The 18,230-nt window shown below is 42.7% G+C and overlaps 1 protein-coding gene and 1 long non-coding RNA gene across 11 annotated transcripts in view; one reads left to right on the forward strand and one right to left on the reverse strand.

Annotated features, from left to right (window-relative positions):
* The window catches only part of PEAK1 (pseudopodium enriched atypical kinase 1), a 35,589-nt gene extending 21,656 nt beyond the window's left edge, over positions 1–13,933 (reverse strand). Inside the window, exons 1-3 of one of the 2 annotated variants that reach the window (XM_072934173.1) lie at positions 10,783–13,933; positions 4,420–4,536; positions 2,436–2,632 (exon numbers count right to left, since the gene is read on the reverse strand). In XM_072934173.1, the coding sequence (XP_072790274.1) occupies positions 2,436–2,632; positions 4,420–4,536; positions 10,783–13,922 (3,454 nt within the window). In that variant the 5' untranslated portion in view covers positions 13,923–13,933. The remainder of the gene's footprint in view (positions 1–2,435; positions 2,633–4,419; positions 4,537–10,782) is intronic. The other variant, XM_072934174.1, reaches the window with a different exon arrangement.
* LOC140684831 (uncharacterized) overlaps positions 1–18,230 on the forward strand; it is a 57,486-nt gene that overhangs the window by 2,547 nt on the left and 36,709 nt on the right. The window contains exon 2 of one of the 9 annotated variants that reach the window (XR_012057657.1): positions 11,129–18,057. The exons of 7 other annotated variants lie outside the window; for them this stretch is intronic. This is a non-coding gene — a long non-coding RNA (uncharacterized lncRNA). Of the gene's footprint in view, positions 1–2,330; positions 18,058–18,230 lie in introns of all 9 variants that reach the window. One more of the 9 variants, XR_012057658.1, reaches the window with a different exon arrangement.

Below are 18,230 nucleotides of genomic sequence, written 5' to 3' on the forward strand. Positions count from 1 at the left end.
TTAGAGCCTGTGCAATTTTAAAACATTCTGCTTAAACTGTGTGCACCAGAACCTGACTATGACCATGGCAGTCAAGAACCTCTCTTCTCCTACTCAAGTTTCCTCCCACAGCCAGGAACACACCTTATCTTATCATCATAGTGGGATCTCAGAAAAGCCCCAACTCTTTTATGTTGTACCTGATTCCTGGAGGAGAATCCTCTGTTTTGTAAGGTTTGTCTCTCGGAAAGCCAAACAAAATATATTTGAGGGCAGTGTCTGATATAAACTATTACCTGACTGCTGATGAAAATTTACCAAGGCTTGCAATTATTTCTGTTCATGACACTTCATGAGGGCTAAGGCATCATGAGTTGTCAGAACTGAAGATTAGCCATTTATCGAAGTAGAGACATATTATCTGCTCTTTAATAAAAACCATAGACTACGTATCAGATGAATTTAAAAGGTGAATGTTGTGCATTATGCTGCAAATTGAGATGTTAATGTGATGTATTTTACAAACTACAAACTGTAGCATGCAGCTCTAATTGCAGCTGAGGCAAGAGTCAAATGTGATGTAACTTCTCATATTATCCTTTCTTCCAGTTTCACATACCAATACTTGTTAATTCTATAAGAGATAAGATTTTGCTGCCTAGGTGATGCAAGATGTGAAAACAAGTAGGAATTATTCCATGTTCCTACCTAGAAACCTCTTTGTTGCCATCTGAACTAGAAAGTGAGGCTGCTTGAATAAAGCAGAAAGCCTTTGAAGGGCAGCCAGGGAGCTCAGTGCCATTTAGGGAAGCATTGCTCCTACCAGCAGGCACTCTCCCAGCCAGAGCCAGGCAAGCCCCAGAGCTAACTTAACCCTTTCACACCAAAAGGTTACTCTGGAGACAGCACAGCTCAAAGTCAACCAATGGTGAGGAGAAGATTTTGAATAAATTGCTAAGGGGTTGACTATTTTTATGGTTTTAAAAAGAAACATTCAGACTTAGGAACAGCACTAATACAGGCCAGGATGGATGGAAGGGATCTCTTGAGACTGTCAGGCAGGGTCAGCTGGAGCAGGTTGTCCTGATCCTCTCCAGTTGGGCTGTGAATATCTCCACAGATGGAGATTCCAAAACTTCTCTGAGCAAGCTGTTCCAGTGTTTGATGGTATTTTGCTGCATGGGACAAACATGGTACAAGTTGTTCTGACACAGCTAGAACTCAACTGCCTGGATTCTGTCTGCAACGTCCCTGTCTTCTAAATACAGCAAAGGTAGATACAGACAGACACCTCACTACATTGAAAATAATTCATTAGACCTATGAGTAATTCACCATAAAGATACAGATTTTAGTTTTCCTCCTTGGAGGAAGATTTTCTTGGTAGATGTTAGCATCACACTTGGACAGGATATTTTTCCTCCTTATGCTTTATAAACAACATCTAATTAATGTTTTAATAGCAGAATGCACTAATAAGCTTGCCACTAATTCCCATTTAAGCAAAAAAATGCAACACTTTCACTGAATGTTTAAGGAATGTATGCACCTGAGGGTTTAAAGTTTAGTCCTTGATCCCTGAAACCTGTGTGGACACGCCAAACCCCCTGTACTCCTGAGCCGTCTCAACACAATCACTTTACTCTTGGCCAAATGCTTAGTAAGTTGCTGTGTTTACAGGATTGGGATGTTAAAAAAACATGTATTGGGATATCCTGGAATGTAAATAAATGAGAGATCTTGTTGTTCTAGAAAACCTGGAGGTATCCCTGAATTCGCAGTAACGCAAATCAAAATGCTTTAGAAAATTAGGCTGGTAATATTGATACTGTGCACCAGGAGATGCTGCTTTATCTTGCTCCCTTCTCTTCCAGAGAAGCCCTGCATCCAGGGATCTCTTTAATGAGTCAGGAATTCAGTAATCTTTGAGTAGTACCTTCAGGACATTCATATCTCATTGGGAAGGACCAAAAGTAAACTCTCTGACTAGGATAAGAACAGTTTCAGCCAATAGAAGATAGGTACAAATATTTTAGCAGTTCTTGATGCTCTAAAATAAAAAGCTATATCTTTTGCTGAAGTTTAGAAAAATATTGAATTTCACTTATACCTTCTAAAGAAATTAGGTAGCTTGCTCTGTATTTGAAACCTCTTTGACAAAAATTCCTCCAAAGAGATAAAACAATGTTGATTTTTAAAATTATTTGAGATGTTTATCACTAAGAGCAATTAAAAGACTGTTTTAAATTTCAGGAAAACAAACCTTTGAGTTTGTTGAATCTTCACTTTCTTGGTTATGATCTCTGAATGAGACTATATATCTTTATTTTCTCTAAATCAATATTAAAGAGGCATTAAAATCTACCCTTATGAAGATGTATTGAGCTGTTCAGAAGAAAAGGCTCTTCACACCCTGGACAGGTATCCAAAATCTGATCCAGTTCCAGTCCACTCACCTAAATTGCTGTAGGTAGCACTGCAGGTACTGATATCAGGAGAGTTTGGAGCTTCTTCTTTCTCCTCCTCGGCGGGCGGCGCGCGGGCGGCCGAGACCGGGATGACCGAGGCGCTGCCCCCATTGTCCTGCTTGACAAACACGGCTCTGGGGACACGAGGGGACAGCTCCTCCAGGGCCGGGTCATCAGGCACTTGACTGAAACAAACACAACAACGTCACCTGGAGACACGAGCTGGGCACTGAGCATCTGCAGGAAGGGGAATGAGCTGGGAGAGAAGTAAGTTCTTTCACCCTCCTTTTCTAAGAACAATTATCTATAGTTTTTATTTTCCTCAATGAGGAAAAATAACATGTGACTGAAATAGTAACATATTAGTTACTATAATTATGATTATTATTTTAATATCTATAATACAAGAGTTCATGCCTTTTATATAAAAACTACAATAAAATGGTTTACAGCTTGACTACCATCAACATCTGTACTCATAAATATGCAGGCACAATTCTGGGTAAAGTGAGTGGGACTCATGACAGCAGCAGAGTTTAGGGTGCTTTTTGCCAGTGCAAACAATTGTGCCTCAAACAAATATAACAAGGTATAACAAGGGGGATTAAGTCCCAATAAATGCACAAAACTTCAATGATACTTTTTCATATCCTGGTAGGATTTTGGGAACTGACTCTGGGAAACAGACCTCATTTAGGCCAATAATCTCTTTCCCATATAAAATTCTCCACCATTAAAATCCATCTGCATTAGGCCAACTGCAAAAGGCACTGAAGACATTCCTCTGTGCCTGCTCTTAGCTATGAAGTTTTAATCACACTGTGATGACTTATAGCACAGAACCCTGAAAATTGTGCATTTACTTCGTTTTCATGAATATATTTATTGCAGTGTAATTTAAAAGTTATGCATTATATGCATTAAAAAATGTTGAGATTTAATAAAACCCCACAATCATACTGAAAATATAACAGCAATTATCAATAATATGCCACAAAAACATGTCAGAGCAAAAATATTTCCATGCCTTTATGTTCTCTCATTTGCAGAAACAAATACTCATTACAGGCCAAATCTTAAGAGCATGTGTGCTGTTTGCTAGTTCTCATTACTACAGCCTGATCAAATACACCAGGAAGAATTTGAACTACTTGTGATTTCCATTAGGGACAAGAGTAACAGACTTCCATTAAAAAACAATCAGCATGTCATGTATCTGTAGAGATACTTAACTTTTGTGATAAGGATTTCAAACTTCCACAAACAGTTAACATAAATGATAGGCATATGTCTATGGCAAAGCCAAAACCCTGAAAATTCTGGGACACAAATCTTGTAGCAACCCCAAGTACAAAGATTCCAACATGCCAATGCTCTGCATGACAAGAGCCAGGACAGTGCAGTGAGCACATGCTGTTTCTGCTCAGACTCATGAATTTTAACTGCAGGCTGACACAAACCAAACTCATTAGAACTTGTTAGTAAAAGAGAAAAAAATGGCATAAGTTCAAAAAGATGTAATCTTTAATCAGTGTACCATTTTTTGTTCCATTTTAGTACCATGCATAGGAATGGTGTGAAGAACGTTCCATGTGCCATAAATATATCCACATTAAAGAGTTAACCTCAGTAATTTCAGAGTAAAGCAGACATAAAATTAAAGCAGCAACAAGGCTCTCGGGATAAATTAACTGAAGACTTGATGTAAATAATATACATACCTGCATGCCTCTACAGGAATGTTTTCTTTAAGAAGAAATAGATTCTAATAGCTTCACAGTTCTGCCATTGCCACAAACCAGGAATTATCCCATCTCAAAGTAACTTTTTAGCATCAATTGGTGAGCTAAGAACATACTCATTCTCCAAACCAGACACATGCATGCACATACACTAAACCTAAGCTCAGAAGCATTTTGCCAAAGTAAACCAAGAGCTAGAAAGGAAGAAAGAAAAAAAAATACCAACTCACCCACTGTACTCACTCACACAATTCCCCATTAAAGGAAATTCTTTCAGGGCCTTCTTGAGTCTTTTAATCATGTCTTGAAACTCTGGCGAGCCATTGATTCCACAGTGTTCTGGTGTGCTACAAGTTGTGCAAGCTGTGAGCGAGAGGCTGAACTCTGCACAGTGATACACCTACTGCACCTTAGTGTTTACCTTCGGGGGCTGGGTCCTGCCAAGGCCCCGGGCAGCCAGGCACATCCAGCCCTGCCCTCTTAACTCCTGCTCTGCCTCCCTGCAGGGCTGCAGCTGCATCACTGCTCTGGAATGCGGCTATGGCCTTACTCATGCCTACTGGCCGGGAACAGCACGCTCAGCTCTCCAGAGCAGCCTCAGGAAGTAACACTAACCTATTGTTAAGAGTAAGAGAGTATCTCAAATCTGTATTCACAGCCTCAAAAGAATACATTTTGAACCACAGCAATTAGAGGTCCGGTCATGAAATCCGCGGGGAAATGCCTCCCAGTATCTTAAAGCTGAGGACGGAGAGATCAAGCTTATGTACGTGGTGCAAATGTCAACCCCTCCAGTGGCACTGGCAGGATGCAGGAGGAGTCAAAGGGGGAACCGTCCTCACTTAGGGAGCTCCAAGAACCACATCTCCAGCTGCTCCATGAACTAAACAGTTAAAATGACTGGTTTTTCAAGGAAAGAGGAACAGCTGATAAACAAGGCTGTTCTCTCAGATTAGAACCATTAAAACCTGATTTTGTATAACTTTCTATCTGCTTACTGGCAACAAGTCATACTTAAAGCTATCTCCTTATTTGGGATATTTATAGATATTTTGCCAGGATGAATTCTTTGATGCTTTGTATAAGAGCACATATTTAGCATTTACAACAGTGGGTGCCACCTCCTCTGCCCAAGTTCTTTCTCTCCCCTTTTTTATTTCAAAAAACAAACTTCATAGAAATTAGTTATCTTAGAGAACTCTGCTCCTCGGGCCAAATGGCTGAAGCTGAACAAGTATTTCGTTAGTGTAGGAAACAGCCCTCTGCATGCAGACAACACGTCTGTTTTCCTAGGAAGCTGAGATTATGTGAAGCAAAAAAACTTGCCATAAAAATGACTGTCCTTCAGACAACAACCCCCTGAATTCAAATACTTGTCATTCATGTGTGCACAGGCTCAAAACTGTTTTAAAAGTGTTATTTTCTGCAGGGACAAATGCCTCTCTTTCCTTCAGGTTCTCCTCCTCCACGTTTTTTGGAGGATAGCCAGAAGATGATGCGGTCTAACTTGCCTTGGTCTTTAGGGAACAGCAGGATCCAGGAGGATGCCTGTGTGGTGTGTTAATTTTGGTGAGGACACTGGAATCACAGCTCTTGTGTAACCTGTGCTCTCCTCTATGCAGAGCACGCCTGCTCAATTAGTGTGATTAATAAACAGCAATGAATACGAGGGAGATAAAGGAGAACGCTTATAAGAAGTGATTGTGAGAGTGTATTCCTGAATTAGGGTCAGATCCAGAGGTAAAGGTGAGGGAACACAGTTCTGTACAAGATAGCACATAAATCCCAGTGGCAGGAATTAGTGACAGAAACAGAGAAAAGCTTATGTGGCCTTGGGGCCAGCACAGACTCTGATCTCCTCCCTGAATGGGCATCAACACAGCAGCCATCGATGGCAGCTGTACAGCTGGATGTGACAAGAAGAGGACTTCATTTTACACACACAACAAACCAACTGTGTAATTTGTAGCTATATTAGTTTCAAAGAGAGTGCTTTGAGATACCCTCAGGCCCTGCACTTTTAAGCTAATAAAGCAAATATAAAGCCTAAACTGACTGAATAATGCAGAGGTTAATGGCTGGAGGGAGGTCAGAGGCCACCTTACCCAGGAACTTCTCTTCAGAACACTGACCACTTTATTCCTGCAAAACACTGAGCAGAGACAAGCAGGGCCCAGGTTTCAGTCACAGGGTACTATGGATACTGAAAATATTCCAGTGGCTCCTGCAGTTCAGTCCCTACACAAATAGTCACTGAAGAGGAAAGTGAAACAAACTTCTCAAATGACAGCCTGAAACTTCTAAGCCATGAAATTCATTCCTAATTCTGATTATTGAGAAGCTGGCTTAGTCCTGAAGCTTCAGAAGGTTTTTTTTTTCAGATCTTGTATAATGCGATGTTTGCATGGATAAAGGGAGTACACTTGATAATCCAGTAAAGACATTCTGCTAAGCTCTTTAGTGTCACTGAAACTTAATGGTAATGAGTTTCACAGATTAACTGTGCATTATAAAGAAGATATTTTTCTTTATCCATTTTAGGTTCTCAGTCTTTCCATTTTACAGACTGTATTAGAGGAATTAAGAACAATAATACATGATTTACCATTGCCTAATCTAAATTTATAAAATAATAAACGGTAAAGTCCCTTCCACTCGGATCTTTAACAGTCCTCAGTGTTTACAAGTTCTCACATAAAATGTTACCAAACTTATTGCTTAATGCACATGCAGAATTTCCAATTCTCTTAGAATTGGAAAATGTTCTAGAGAAAAATCTCACAAGTTTTTAATTGATGAAATAGTAGAAGATAGCTAGTTAATACTTTTAAAAGCACTGCTAAGCACTGCTGAGTAAGGTAGATAAAGCTTGCTGACTCCTAGATAAGAAAAGCCTTTACATGGATTTGACAAGAAGGAAGAGCTGATCTACCTTAAATTTTCAGGGAGAAATTATCTCATTTCAGTAGACTTGCTCAAGCAAGGAATTTCTTTTTATCTATAACATCCTTAAAATTCTCATCAGTTTACTTGGGCTGTACCTAAAAGGTTCTGGGTTCGTGTGAGAACTTCACCCTCAGAGTTATACCAGAAGCTTTCCAAGGAAAGAAGGACTTTGTTTTAAACAGAACCCTACTGTGATTTCACAGATGTTCTTATATTCCCAAGCAGTTTCTGAAGCAGCTGTGGAATCTGCAGGACTGGGTCAGTGACAGTGTGAAAGTGGAATGTGGCAATGGTGGTTATTCCTGCCTGTCTCTGGATGAAATCCTGATCTTAATGTATGGCTGCATTTTTGTAGAACAGTGATTACCATTGTTTCCACTGAATGATCTGTCACAACACCCATATTCCTCTATACAGAGCTCAGGTCTATTAGTCATACGCTCAAATCCTTTTCCAAAAATTAACACAATCTTAGGAATTAGATTAGTGAGCCCAAATTTATCTATGAAGAAATGCCTCCTTATCTGAAACAAAATAAAGACCTCACTACCTGAAGGAAGTATTTCAGGGAAAACAGAGTTTTATCTTCACTGCATTCAAGACTGCCCCAAAGATCCCATAAAGGAAAGTTATGGCTGACTTGCAGCTGTGAAAGGAAACTCTTGGTGTAAGCTGTAACTGAAATGGAGATGGCTGTGCCCAGATCAGATTAGTTCAGCTCTGATGTGCTTTATGAAGACAGCCAAGGAAGCAGCAGGACTGCGCTGCACTTTGCTTTTAGGAAATGTCTCAATCTAACCAGTTGCTGCTGGGTATGAGCAGTGATGTCTCAATGAAGGAGAGGAAAAGCCTTTATCTTGTGAAACTCCAATAGGAACACTCTGATCCATAAAATAACAAAGCCTTTGAAGGATCTTTTTATTCAACTTGAGATGAGTGGATTGCACGCTGTGCTGTACCACCTTCATCAATTACAGTGACTCAGGCCAGAAATACCATGTTATCCTTTGGTCAATTTTAAGTTTTGCACCTGAGAACAACTGCTGCTCCATGAACTAAAGGAGTTCTCATTCTAATTAATGATAAAACTGACATGACTGCTGATTTTTAGCAAAAATTAATCTATCTACAAATTTTCAGTAAATTTAATATACCGTTATTTGCTAGCTCCTTTTGAACCAGCATATCTGCATCCTGCCATCAAACAGAAACAATCACACTGACAAACCAAAACCAAGTTCCTTTGTGTAACAGAGAGATAATTTTCAGCTTTCTGAAAAACTGACGTTTTGCAAGTGCTGTTCAAAGGGAAACCTGACCTTTCTAGTGATAACTTGAAATACCTTCAGCTGTTTTGTGGTTGTGTTATCAATCTTTAGCAGCTTTGTAATCCATTGCAAAGTAAGGAAATACTGGATCTTCATTAAATTTGCTTTCGAGACCTCCCTAGTAATCTGACATTTTTAAAGCTTATCTTATTTTCCAGGTCATCAGTTTGTTTTTCCAGAGAGCTTGCTCTTCTTGGCATTCTGAGTTAGGGAAGTGTCCTGTTCACTGATTGCCATCTTCAGGTCATCCATTCTCCTCTCTAAGCCTCTGCAGGCTCAACTGAACATTCTAAACATCTTTTTCATGCACATATTTTTAGCCTGAATTACAGCTAACCTTGTACTAATACCTGGAGGGTTAACACAAAACATGTAAAGCTTCTCATGGGTTATGCCTCCTGCTTGTGAAAAAATGGCATTTAGAAATCCTGATTCTTACCCACCAGGATATTAAAAACAAAAGCCAAACCCCTTAAACAACAATGAAAACCTTCAATTATGTGGCATTATAAGGTTTCACTTGGTCTCATTATTAACATTAAAAAGTATTAAAAAACCCTAAATAACTCAAGGCACCAAGAATATAAGAACTGAAGAATAAATCAGGGGAGCACCCACTGCCCAGGGCTCTCACAACCCAGCACCTCAGTGTACTTTCTTTGAAATTTGTAGAAACCAGGAAACAATATTGTCAGAAGATGAAATTCCAATTCTAACATGTGGAAATTTCCAGTTTTCACTGGGGAAAATTCTGAGATATGTTTTTAACCAACATCCTTGTGACTTGATGAAAACTAAAAAGTAAACATACATTTGGGAAGAAGTGAATGAGAGATCAGTGAGCCAGTGCCTTCAAAGGGAAGGGCAGAAGGAGAACAGGACACATTCCAACAGCACCATCTCCAGGGCAGTGCAGGGATCCCTGACAGGCTGCCCCTGCCCCCTCAGCACCCACAGAGGCAGCTGCTCCCTCCTGCCAGTCCCCGGGCACATCAGCCACTGGTGTGGCTGAGAGTGACTGCCAAGTTCTGCTCGCCTGGATCTCTGCCCTGCCCTGCCAGCACTAGAGTGGGGCACTAAGAGCTGGGAGCAAGGAATCTCCTGATGGCACTGGAACCAAACTCAACCTCACTTTTCCCTAGCTTGCCCCAGAGACTGGAGAAAGAAACCAGGTTCCTGGGCGTTGAGAGCACAAACTCCTGCAATCCTTTAACCTGCCCTCTCTACTACTGCTAGTAGAGTAGTAGTACTAGCTACTTCTCACTAATTTATTTAGGGCAAATCTAGAGTCTGCACTCCTGTCAAGGGTTATTCTAGCACTTTTCTTGTATGGAGAAAGAAAACCAAGTTGTTTTGCTTTAGGACAAGTGGCAATCAGTTTATGGTGACCTCTAACTATGCTCACAGAGATTTCTATTAGGTTAAAACTGTTTTTAGCTAAAAAACACTGCAGTTTTCTTGTACAGAACATGGAGAAAGAAAACCAAAAAACACTGTCACGATACATTTTCTGGGGCTCACACTCCACAAAATTTTTGATTTCTCCTCATTAGGTTGTTGTTATAATGAAATAAATAATTCAAGGTTGAGGCTACTTTGGAATTGGTTTGTATAATGACATTGGAAGACAAATTCTAACACATCCACAGCTGTGGTCCAGCACTCAGGGTATTGTACTCTACCTGCATGACTGACTGCAACTGATGTGACCAGCTCTTACTGGAGCTAATACTGCCAGGGAACAAAGCACAGTCACTGCTAAAGGCCTTGCAAGACAGAGATAACTCTATTTTGCAGGTACCCTAATTCTGTTACTACTTTTTTACAAGGTTTAATTTGGGAGTGCTGCAGTGATGCTGCAGTGTGGTTAATTAGCATTTGTTGAATTCTTGGGCATGAGAGGTAAAGTTAGCACAACACCACCCGTGAGTCACAGATCTTTTAATTTCTATTGTACTTCATGAGAATTTCCTCCTATGTCTGCTGAGAAATTCTGAAGTTTCCCATAACACAGAAACACATTCTTAAAGTAGAAATTCAAGAGAATGGATGTGATCCAATGGAACATGGCTATTGTGAGATGTTTGTGAGCCTGCAAGACAGACTCTACATATCAGGTACTGCTTCTAGTAAATGTTTTGCATCTTTTCTGGTATCTAACAAAACAGGAAGATTTTAAAACACATTCTAAGTTACCTAAAATAAATATACTTTGAAAAAATTGCATTAATATAATAAAACTCCTTAGTCTCTCCCTTTTCAGCAACGTATACAGGACAGTTCAGAACAGCGTAAGTGACTAAAACAGCTGAGTGGTACCTGGGGATTTTCTTGGGAGCCTGAGGTGGTGAGGAATGGCCGGCAATGTTTTGTTCCGAGCTCTCAGGAGGCTTTTCCTGCGTTTCTCCCTTGTCCTTTGCCAGTGTCTCTGCGATAGCAGAGTCCAGCCCAGCCTGGTGTGGGAGCTCAGCCCTCGGCTCCGCCTGTGCCGGGTCGCACCTGTACATGAAAACGATCGAGGGCTTCTCGCTGGAGTCCGACTTGGCCTCGCTGAACCAGTGGTGCCGCTGCACTGGAGGCGGGGGGAGCATGTGTATAACAGTTCCATCCAGACCCACCAGCTTCCCTTTCTCCCTCTCCTTCTCTCTCTCCTCCTCATCGTCAGCTTTCCTGCGGCGGAAGAAGCTCTTGAACGATATCCAGCGTTTGGGTTTCGCGTCGGGACGCCGCCCCTCCGAGTGCAGGATGGACTCGGCTTCTGTCGACCTGGTGGGGCTGTTGGGTTTGGCCCAACTGCTGAAATGCCTTTGCAGCAAGTTACTGGCATGGTAGGGAGAGGAGGTGGAGCGTGGAGGGGGGAATGGTGGCGCCTGCTCTGCCTGGGGACTCACGGCACTCGGGGTGGCTCGCGCTGGCTTTGGAGAGGGAGTGGCAGCTGGCTGTGAAAGTGGATCTTTCTGCATTTTAATGGCAGTGCTTTCCATCTTGGAGGACTCCACTTCAGGCTGTGATGTAAACAGAGATTTGGGTCGTACCAGGGTGTTTTTAGTAGCATCTCCCTCAGGGGGTAAGGAATACAGTTCTTCTACACTACAGGACTTGGGAGCAGACTGAGGCGTTTCTGGAGGAGACTGTGGAGGCTGGATAGAAGCCACAATCTGTGAGAGCACTGTGCTCGCATTCTCTCTGCCACCACTGCTGCCAATGGAACCATCTGGGGTTATGTCTGCTTTTGCTGCAGGCTCTTGCATTGCCTTTTGAACTCTGGATGGGGAGCTGTGGTCAGCACTGTGGCTTCTCTGTGGGGATATCTGGCTTTTAGTGAGGCAGCTGTTGAACTCTTGGACCTTTTGAGCCACAGAGCCCAGCCTGCACTCATAGCTACTGGCCACCCCTCTTGCTTGGGGCAACTCAGTGGATTTGCTGCCTATGGCTTCGGTGCCTTTACTTTCAGTTTCTATTTCTTCATAGGTATGGCTTATCACACTTGTAGTTTTATCTTTGACAGAGAGCTCCCCAGTGGTCCCTAGAAAACTTTTATAGATTGCCAAGTTATCATATGCATTTGGATTGATTACAATAGGAACTTTAATAGCATTTTTGGAACTCCTAGCGTAAGTGGGCTCATCATGAATGATAATAGGGAAAGGTGGCATGCCAGCATTGTTGTAACTGTTGAATTTTATCTCAGACAAATTGGGAGACTTAACTGGGATAGTTTTCGAAGAAACGTTTGTAGCTGTAGGTGAAGTAGGAGCTGACTTGTGGCTTGTCTTCCTGGGAGGAACAGAAGGTCCTGAGCTGTTTCCAATCAGTTCCACCTTAGGTATCTTCTGTCTTGGACTAGTGCTAGAAGTCCACACTTCTTGATATCTGATTGCGCTGGATTTTTTCAGATTAGCGTGTACACGTACAGGTGATGCTGCAGAGGATGCAATAGGTGTGCCTGGGGTTACTGGTGAGCTTGGGCTAGATGATGCCTTTTTGGTTTCTGAGGTTTCAGTCTGATTCTCTTTACATTCACTGGTCATGGCAGCTGATACATCCACTACGGTGTATGGCTTGCACACTGGTTGTTCCATGTTCACCACCCTGTAAGGCTTAGCTTGCTCCTCCACAGGCACCAAATTAATAGTTACGGCTTGACCAGCAGCATCTGAAGAACTTTTATTCTCCTGCGTATCAGTCTGCACAGCAATTTTGCCATCCTTCTCCTCCAGGCGAAGCGCAAGGACAGCTTTGTGAGTTTCCTGACTTTTCAGAGCATTTCTGGGTGCTTTTGGCACATCTTTCACTTGTTGATTGTCACATAGACTTTCATATTCTGGTTCAATCACTTTGAGGTCCTGAGGAGTGCTAGGAGATAAGCCTCCGTTACAGAGCTTCTGGGAAGAACTGCTGGTTGTCCCAGAACGAGACTCTTCTGTCAAAGAAGAATCAGGAGATGTAGAATCAGAAGATACCATGCTCTGCATGCTCTCTTGCCCATAAAGAATCACAGTCTCTTCCCCGTAACCATTCAAAATTTCATCATAACTGTCATCGTAATCCACGGCACAGATCCGCTGGAGAGACTTGTTCCGAAGGGGCACGGTATTCCATTTTTTGTCAACACAAAACGGAACAGGAGACAGGGTGTTAGCTCTGAAATTAGCAAAGCGAGGTTGGCCCCTCATCCGGATTTCCATTGCTAACAGCTCTTCATCACTTTCATCCCAGCTCTCGTGCTCTTCCTGCATGCTGCCAAAAAACGTGTCATCCTCACTCTCATCTCCACTAGACAACTCTGGATAACAGAAACGTCCACCTTCATTACTTATGACTTCAGTGCTTCCACTCAGAATAACATGCTTACTCTGTGAATCCTTCATTCCAGCCACCATGCAGCTCGGAGGGATCTTCCTTTCTAATGATCTTTTGTAACAATTATTTATCCTTCCCAAGAAGTTTTCCCTGGAGTTTGTTTCATTTCCAGTGAGCTGAGGTGTGGTATCCAAACCTGCAATCTCCTTCAGAACTTCTGTCAGTCCATTATTATTGTTACTGGGTACCTTACCCACGCCCTCGCTGTTGCCATAAGGCCTAGGAACATGGCTGTAGCCCTCGATCTCCTCCTCATTGTTGTTGTTCAGTGGTTTTTTGTTCAGCACCGCCTTGTTGCGGTTCCACCCCGCGGGCAGGGGTTTGTTCTCGCACTGCTCCAGCGTGGCCAGCTCCCCGCAGAGCCCGTCGGCCACCATCATGGTGGGTTTCACAGCTATCGTCGGCTTCTTGGCCACGGGCGGCCGGAACCTGCCACGCTGGCTGCTGCTCTGGTTTGCATTGGGTTTCAGGTTTCCATGCGAGAGGGGCTTCTTTTCTGACACTGGGGGTAACTGGTGCAAGCTCTTGGGCTTGAAGCAGTTCTTACATTCACCGGGTTTCCACACATGCTCAGTGAAAGTGTTGCAAGCAGACATTTTCCCAGAGCTCGGCGCCTGCGGCTCGGTGCTCAGTGCATGGCAGGAGTCTCATCCATGGGGCTCCGCTCTGCTCACCCAGCACAGACACTTCCTCGAGTAGTGATCATGCTAGAAGAACATGAAACACAGAAAGGATGAGAATGGGGAAAAATCTGCTTCATCATTATGTTTTTCACACTAGGGATAATGTGGAAGGAGCAAGTAGCCTTTTGCTGTTGTCTTCATTTGCAAAACTATGTAACTGAAATGCAAAACCAAATTCCAGCTATTATTCTTCTCATACATAACGAATTAAAACTTTGGCAGCTAAGTCCTATGTTACTTAAAGCAGAGGGAGGGAAAAATGGCAATGACTGAGAATTTAGAGTAATTCGCTTGACTAGTTCAGGGCCATTGGCCTTTAATTTTGTCCAATAAAACAAATGCGGGAAGAGGATATAAACCCAAAGATTACCACACATTACGCTTTCACCATAACTACTCAAACATGAGATAGAAAAGCAAGAGTATGTTTATTCTCCTAATTGCAATTGGGATAATTTGTTCTAGCTTTGAATGTGAACAAGCTCAGCTTAAGTGAGAAAATGTGTTCAAGCAATCCCAAACTCTGCCATTTTAGTACTTTTTTCATCAGAGTCAAATGAAAATACTGGAGAGGTATTTTGGCTGAACACATAGGCTGTTCTGATGTCCTGGAAAAGTCAGATAACAATACAGTGGAAATCTTTCTAGAAAGTCACTGTTCTTTCTCCTTTTGCTTACCATAATGTCAACAAACCATTCTGATATCCTCAAAACAAAGCTAAGGATTTTTAGTCCCTGATTTGTTCCACATGTAGCTTTTCTACCTAACCCCTCCAGAAATAACAACTGAAGAACTGAAAATCTTGTTCAAAGTGAATCTTTTCATTTCCTGAAACAATCAGCCTTAAGTAAAAATCAAACATGAATCTGCTGCGCTTTATAGTCACCAGAGTATCCAGGATTTGAGTGTTTCATGAATTAATGCCTGAAGATTTTAAGCCTTCTGAGGCAAATCCGCAAGTCTTCTCTTCGTCACTGTTGCATAACTCAAATTATCGGAGACATTTTACTGAGGTGAAAGGATCTCTACGTTCACCGCTCTTCTGCAAACACAGGTGCTGGAAATCAATCCTGTTCTGCTCTTACAGGCCTTGGGGTGCAAATATCCTCACTGCTCACGCAGGTACGCCAAGAGGGCAGTGCTGACCCGCTGCAGGTCCAGCTGCAGCTCCCACAGAGCCCAGCAGAGCCCAGCAGCAGAGGCTGTGCTGGAATTCCCCGGGCACCACTGGCCTTCATGGCATGGCAAACAACAGGATCATTAGGAGAGCTGACACCGGGAGGGGCTTGTCAGTCTCCTCACGTCCTGCTCTGTGTTTTGGCAAGGGCTGTCCTGTGCTGGCAAACCAACAGAGCGATCCCGATCCAACAGCAGATGGGGCTGAAGCCTAACTCTATTAGTGCCTGCAGACACAGCCGTGCTACCAGGGCTATCACATTTCATATGCTGACTAAATATGTTTCCAGACAAAGCTTTTTGCCAAAAAGCCACTGCCAAAAGCTTTCTCTGTATGACCTAAGAGAGAGAAACTCTGCCAGACTGAGATCTGCCCAAACTTTTAGACTTTATCTTGCATTTACAGAGTAAAATGCCTTTGTATGTTTCTTGATCTCTCTCAAGTTTTGTTGCTTCAACACCTTGCAAGGCCAAATATTGTAAGCAGAAAAACTACATTGATAAATAGTTTTCCTAAAACCAGAGAGAGAGCATGTACAAGAATTTAATACTCTGGCTGGCTCCCTCTTTTCGTATGTTTAAAAAATAGAAGGAGTAAAGTTACACTAATGGGAATCCAAATGAAATGATTTCTTGAAAAATATATTTCTCCATCACATAAAAGCTTTGAACAACCAATATAAACAAAAGGGTTAGTGCTTGTGTGTGGGTTTAATGATTTATCCGTGTGGTCTTATTTCTCTGAAATTGCATAAGCTGCGCTTGCTCTAGAATCCCATCACAAGGCAGGCAGCTTCGTGGTGTTCCAGGCAATTCCTGCCAGGGCCAGGGGGGCACTGAGGAAGCTCTGCAGCACCCACCTGCCCAGGGCTACATCCTGATGTGGTGACACCACTGCCTCTGGCACAACACACTGGCCACTCTCCTTTGCTCTGACACTGATGCTGGCACTTCCTCTAAGCCAGAGAAGGGTTACACTCAACCTGAGAATGGGAACTACAGGAAACTCAGCAGAACCACAGTTCTCCAGAGAGCAACAACTACAGCTCTGTGCTTCATCCCAGAACACCCTCGTGTGCCAGCAGTGCTGCCTGCAGCACTTTACCTCAGCAATCACACACCTGGTGATTGTGGAAATGCAGATGTGGAACCTGGACACAGAGTATATACAAGCCATGTGTAGCTATTTCAGCACTTTTGGTCTCCAACAGCCAATAGAACTGGTTTGAACACAGCCCTGACCCCCAGGATGATTTGTGACACTCGGGAACAGAAGAGCCACTGACTCCCTGGCTCTGTGAACCCCAGCTGGGTTTGCAACTGGCTCGGGCACAGCAGGACGAGCAGTTCCTGTCACAGGCCCTGACACTGCCTGCAGCTGCACCACAGAGGAAACAGCCACCTTCCAACTAGAGGAAATGGATCTTAAGAAAACAACCAAAACAATTCCAACACTGTGCTACTTTTGTACTTTGAAATCAGAAGCACTCCTACGCTATTTCAAATTAAATCCACAGTGACCTTTAGATGCTGAAGCAAGCATTTGCATTCTTAAAAAAAAAGTCAGTTTCTTCCTTGGTGAACAACCAAAAGCAATCTTTCTGCTGCTTTCCTCTCCTTTAAAAAGAATGACTTTTTAAACTACAGATTCTCTATTATGTGTGATAATTATGGTGAGAGTAATTAGGAATGATAAGAGAAATGAAATATTTCAGTCGGCTGTTGCTTCCATGGCTGTCTCCAGCTGCAGCTTGGCAGGGGGCAGCAGAGGCCAACGAAGGGACTGAAAATACACACAAAGGCAAGGAAAAAATCATCCTGACACTGTTCGTTGCTGGATTCCTGCACTGTCTCCAAAACAAAACAGGGCAATGAGAGATCCAGGCAGTCACGCCTCAGATCTCTCCAGCTGCAAGTGTCTTTTCTTCCCTACCTTCCCTGCTTCCACTGACACTCCATGTACCTGCTAAAGAACAGGGATGTGCACCCTGCAGCGCTCCTGGTTCTTCTCAAATGAGCAGCTCAGATGACAAAACTTATTTGAAGATGCTCAATCTATGCAAAATCAAGGCAATGACAAGATGGTACTTACAAAACTGCATCAGGCTTGTAAAGAAAGTATTAATAGCAAATACGTGACATCAGCAGTCTGCATTTCATCCCTGTATCTCAACGCCTTTTATGTAAGTTGGTAAACAGAACTATTCACAATTTATACAGGGAACCACTGCAGTGCAGTGACGTTAAGGAACTAAAATTCACCAGTGAGTCAGTGTCAGGAGCAAGTACAGACAGACAACTTCTGCTCCCAACAGAAGAGCGTGACACTACATTCACTAAATGGCTGAGTCAGCACAGATAATTTATCAATCTTAAAGGCCAAATCATTCTTTGTGTATATGAGATTAATGCTCCTCATTCCAGCAGGTAGAGCTGTGCAGAGGAAGGCTCAGCCTGGCCCTGTTGAGCTGGCATCAAGCAGTCAGGAAGGCAAAAGCATATTTCAGTTCTCAGGTCAGAGGGAGAAGATGACAGATCTGGAGTTGCAGGACAAAGATGAAGCAGGGATCAGCTGAGATAGCCTCGAGTCAGGAAGCTTGCACAGCAATGCAGAAATGTCTCTGTGGTGCTTTTATTTGTTGACATCATCTTTGCTGAGTGCATGAAGATAGTAATAAACATGCATTTCAGGCATTTTGCCTTTGTTCTAGGTAATTTCAGGCTGGCAGGTCTCCTTTGGATGCATGCTGGCTGAATCACAATGAAGGCCTTCTCCAGTAATACTTTATACTAAAATAATCCAATTAAAAAGAACTTAATTGGTGTGCAACATTCCCTACAATTTCAACATTTTAAAAATGAATAGTCTCGGTAAGTACCAGATGGTGACACGCACTAATTAATCAGGCCTGCTCAATGAATGAGCATATGAAAATGAATGTACCTATTAGACATGTGTTTGCAATGCTGTGTGCTGCAAAAATCTCCCCCCACTGAAAGGCCAGGACTTTCCTGAGCTGCAACCAGCACCCTCTGGTCTCCTC

Source organism: Taeniopygia guttata, chromosome 10, assembly GCF_048771995.1.
Source record: "Taeniopygia guttata chromosome 10, bTaeGut7.mat, whole genome shotgun sequence".
NCBI classification, from domain to species: Eukaryota; Metazoa; Chordata; class Aves; order Passeriformes; family Estrildidae; genus Taeniopygia; species Taeniopygia guttata.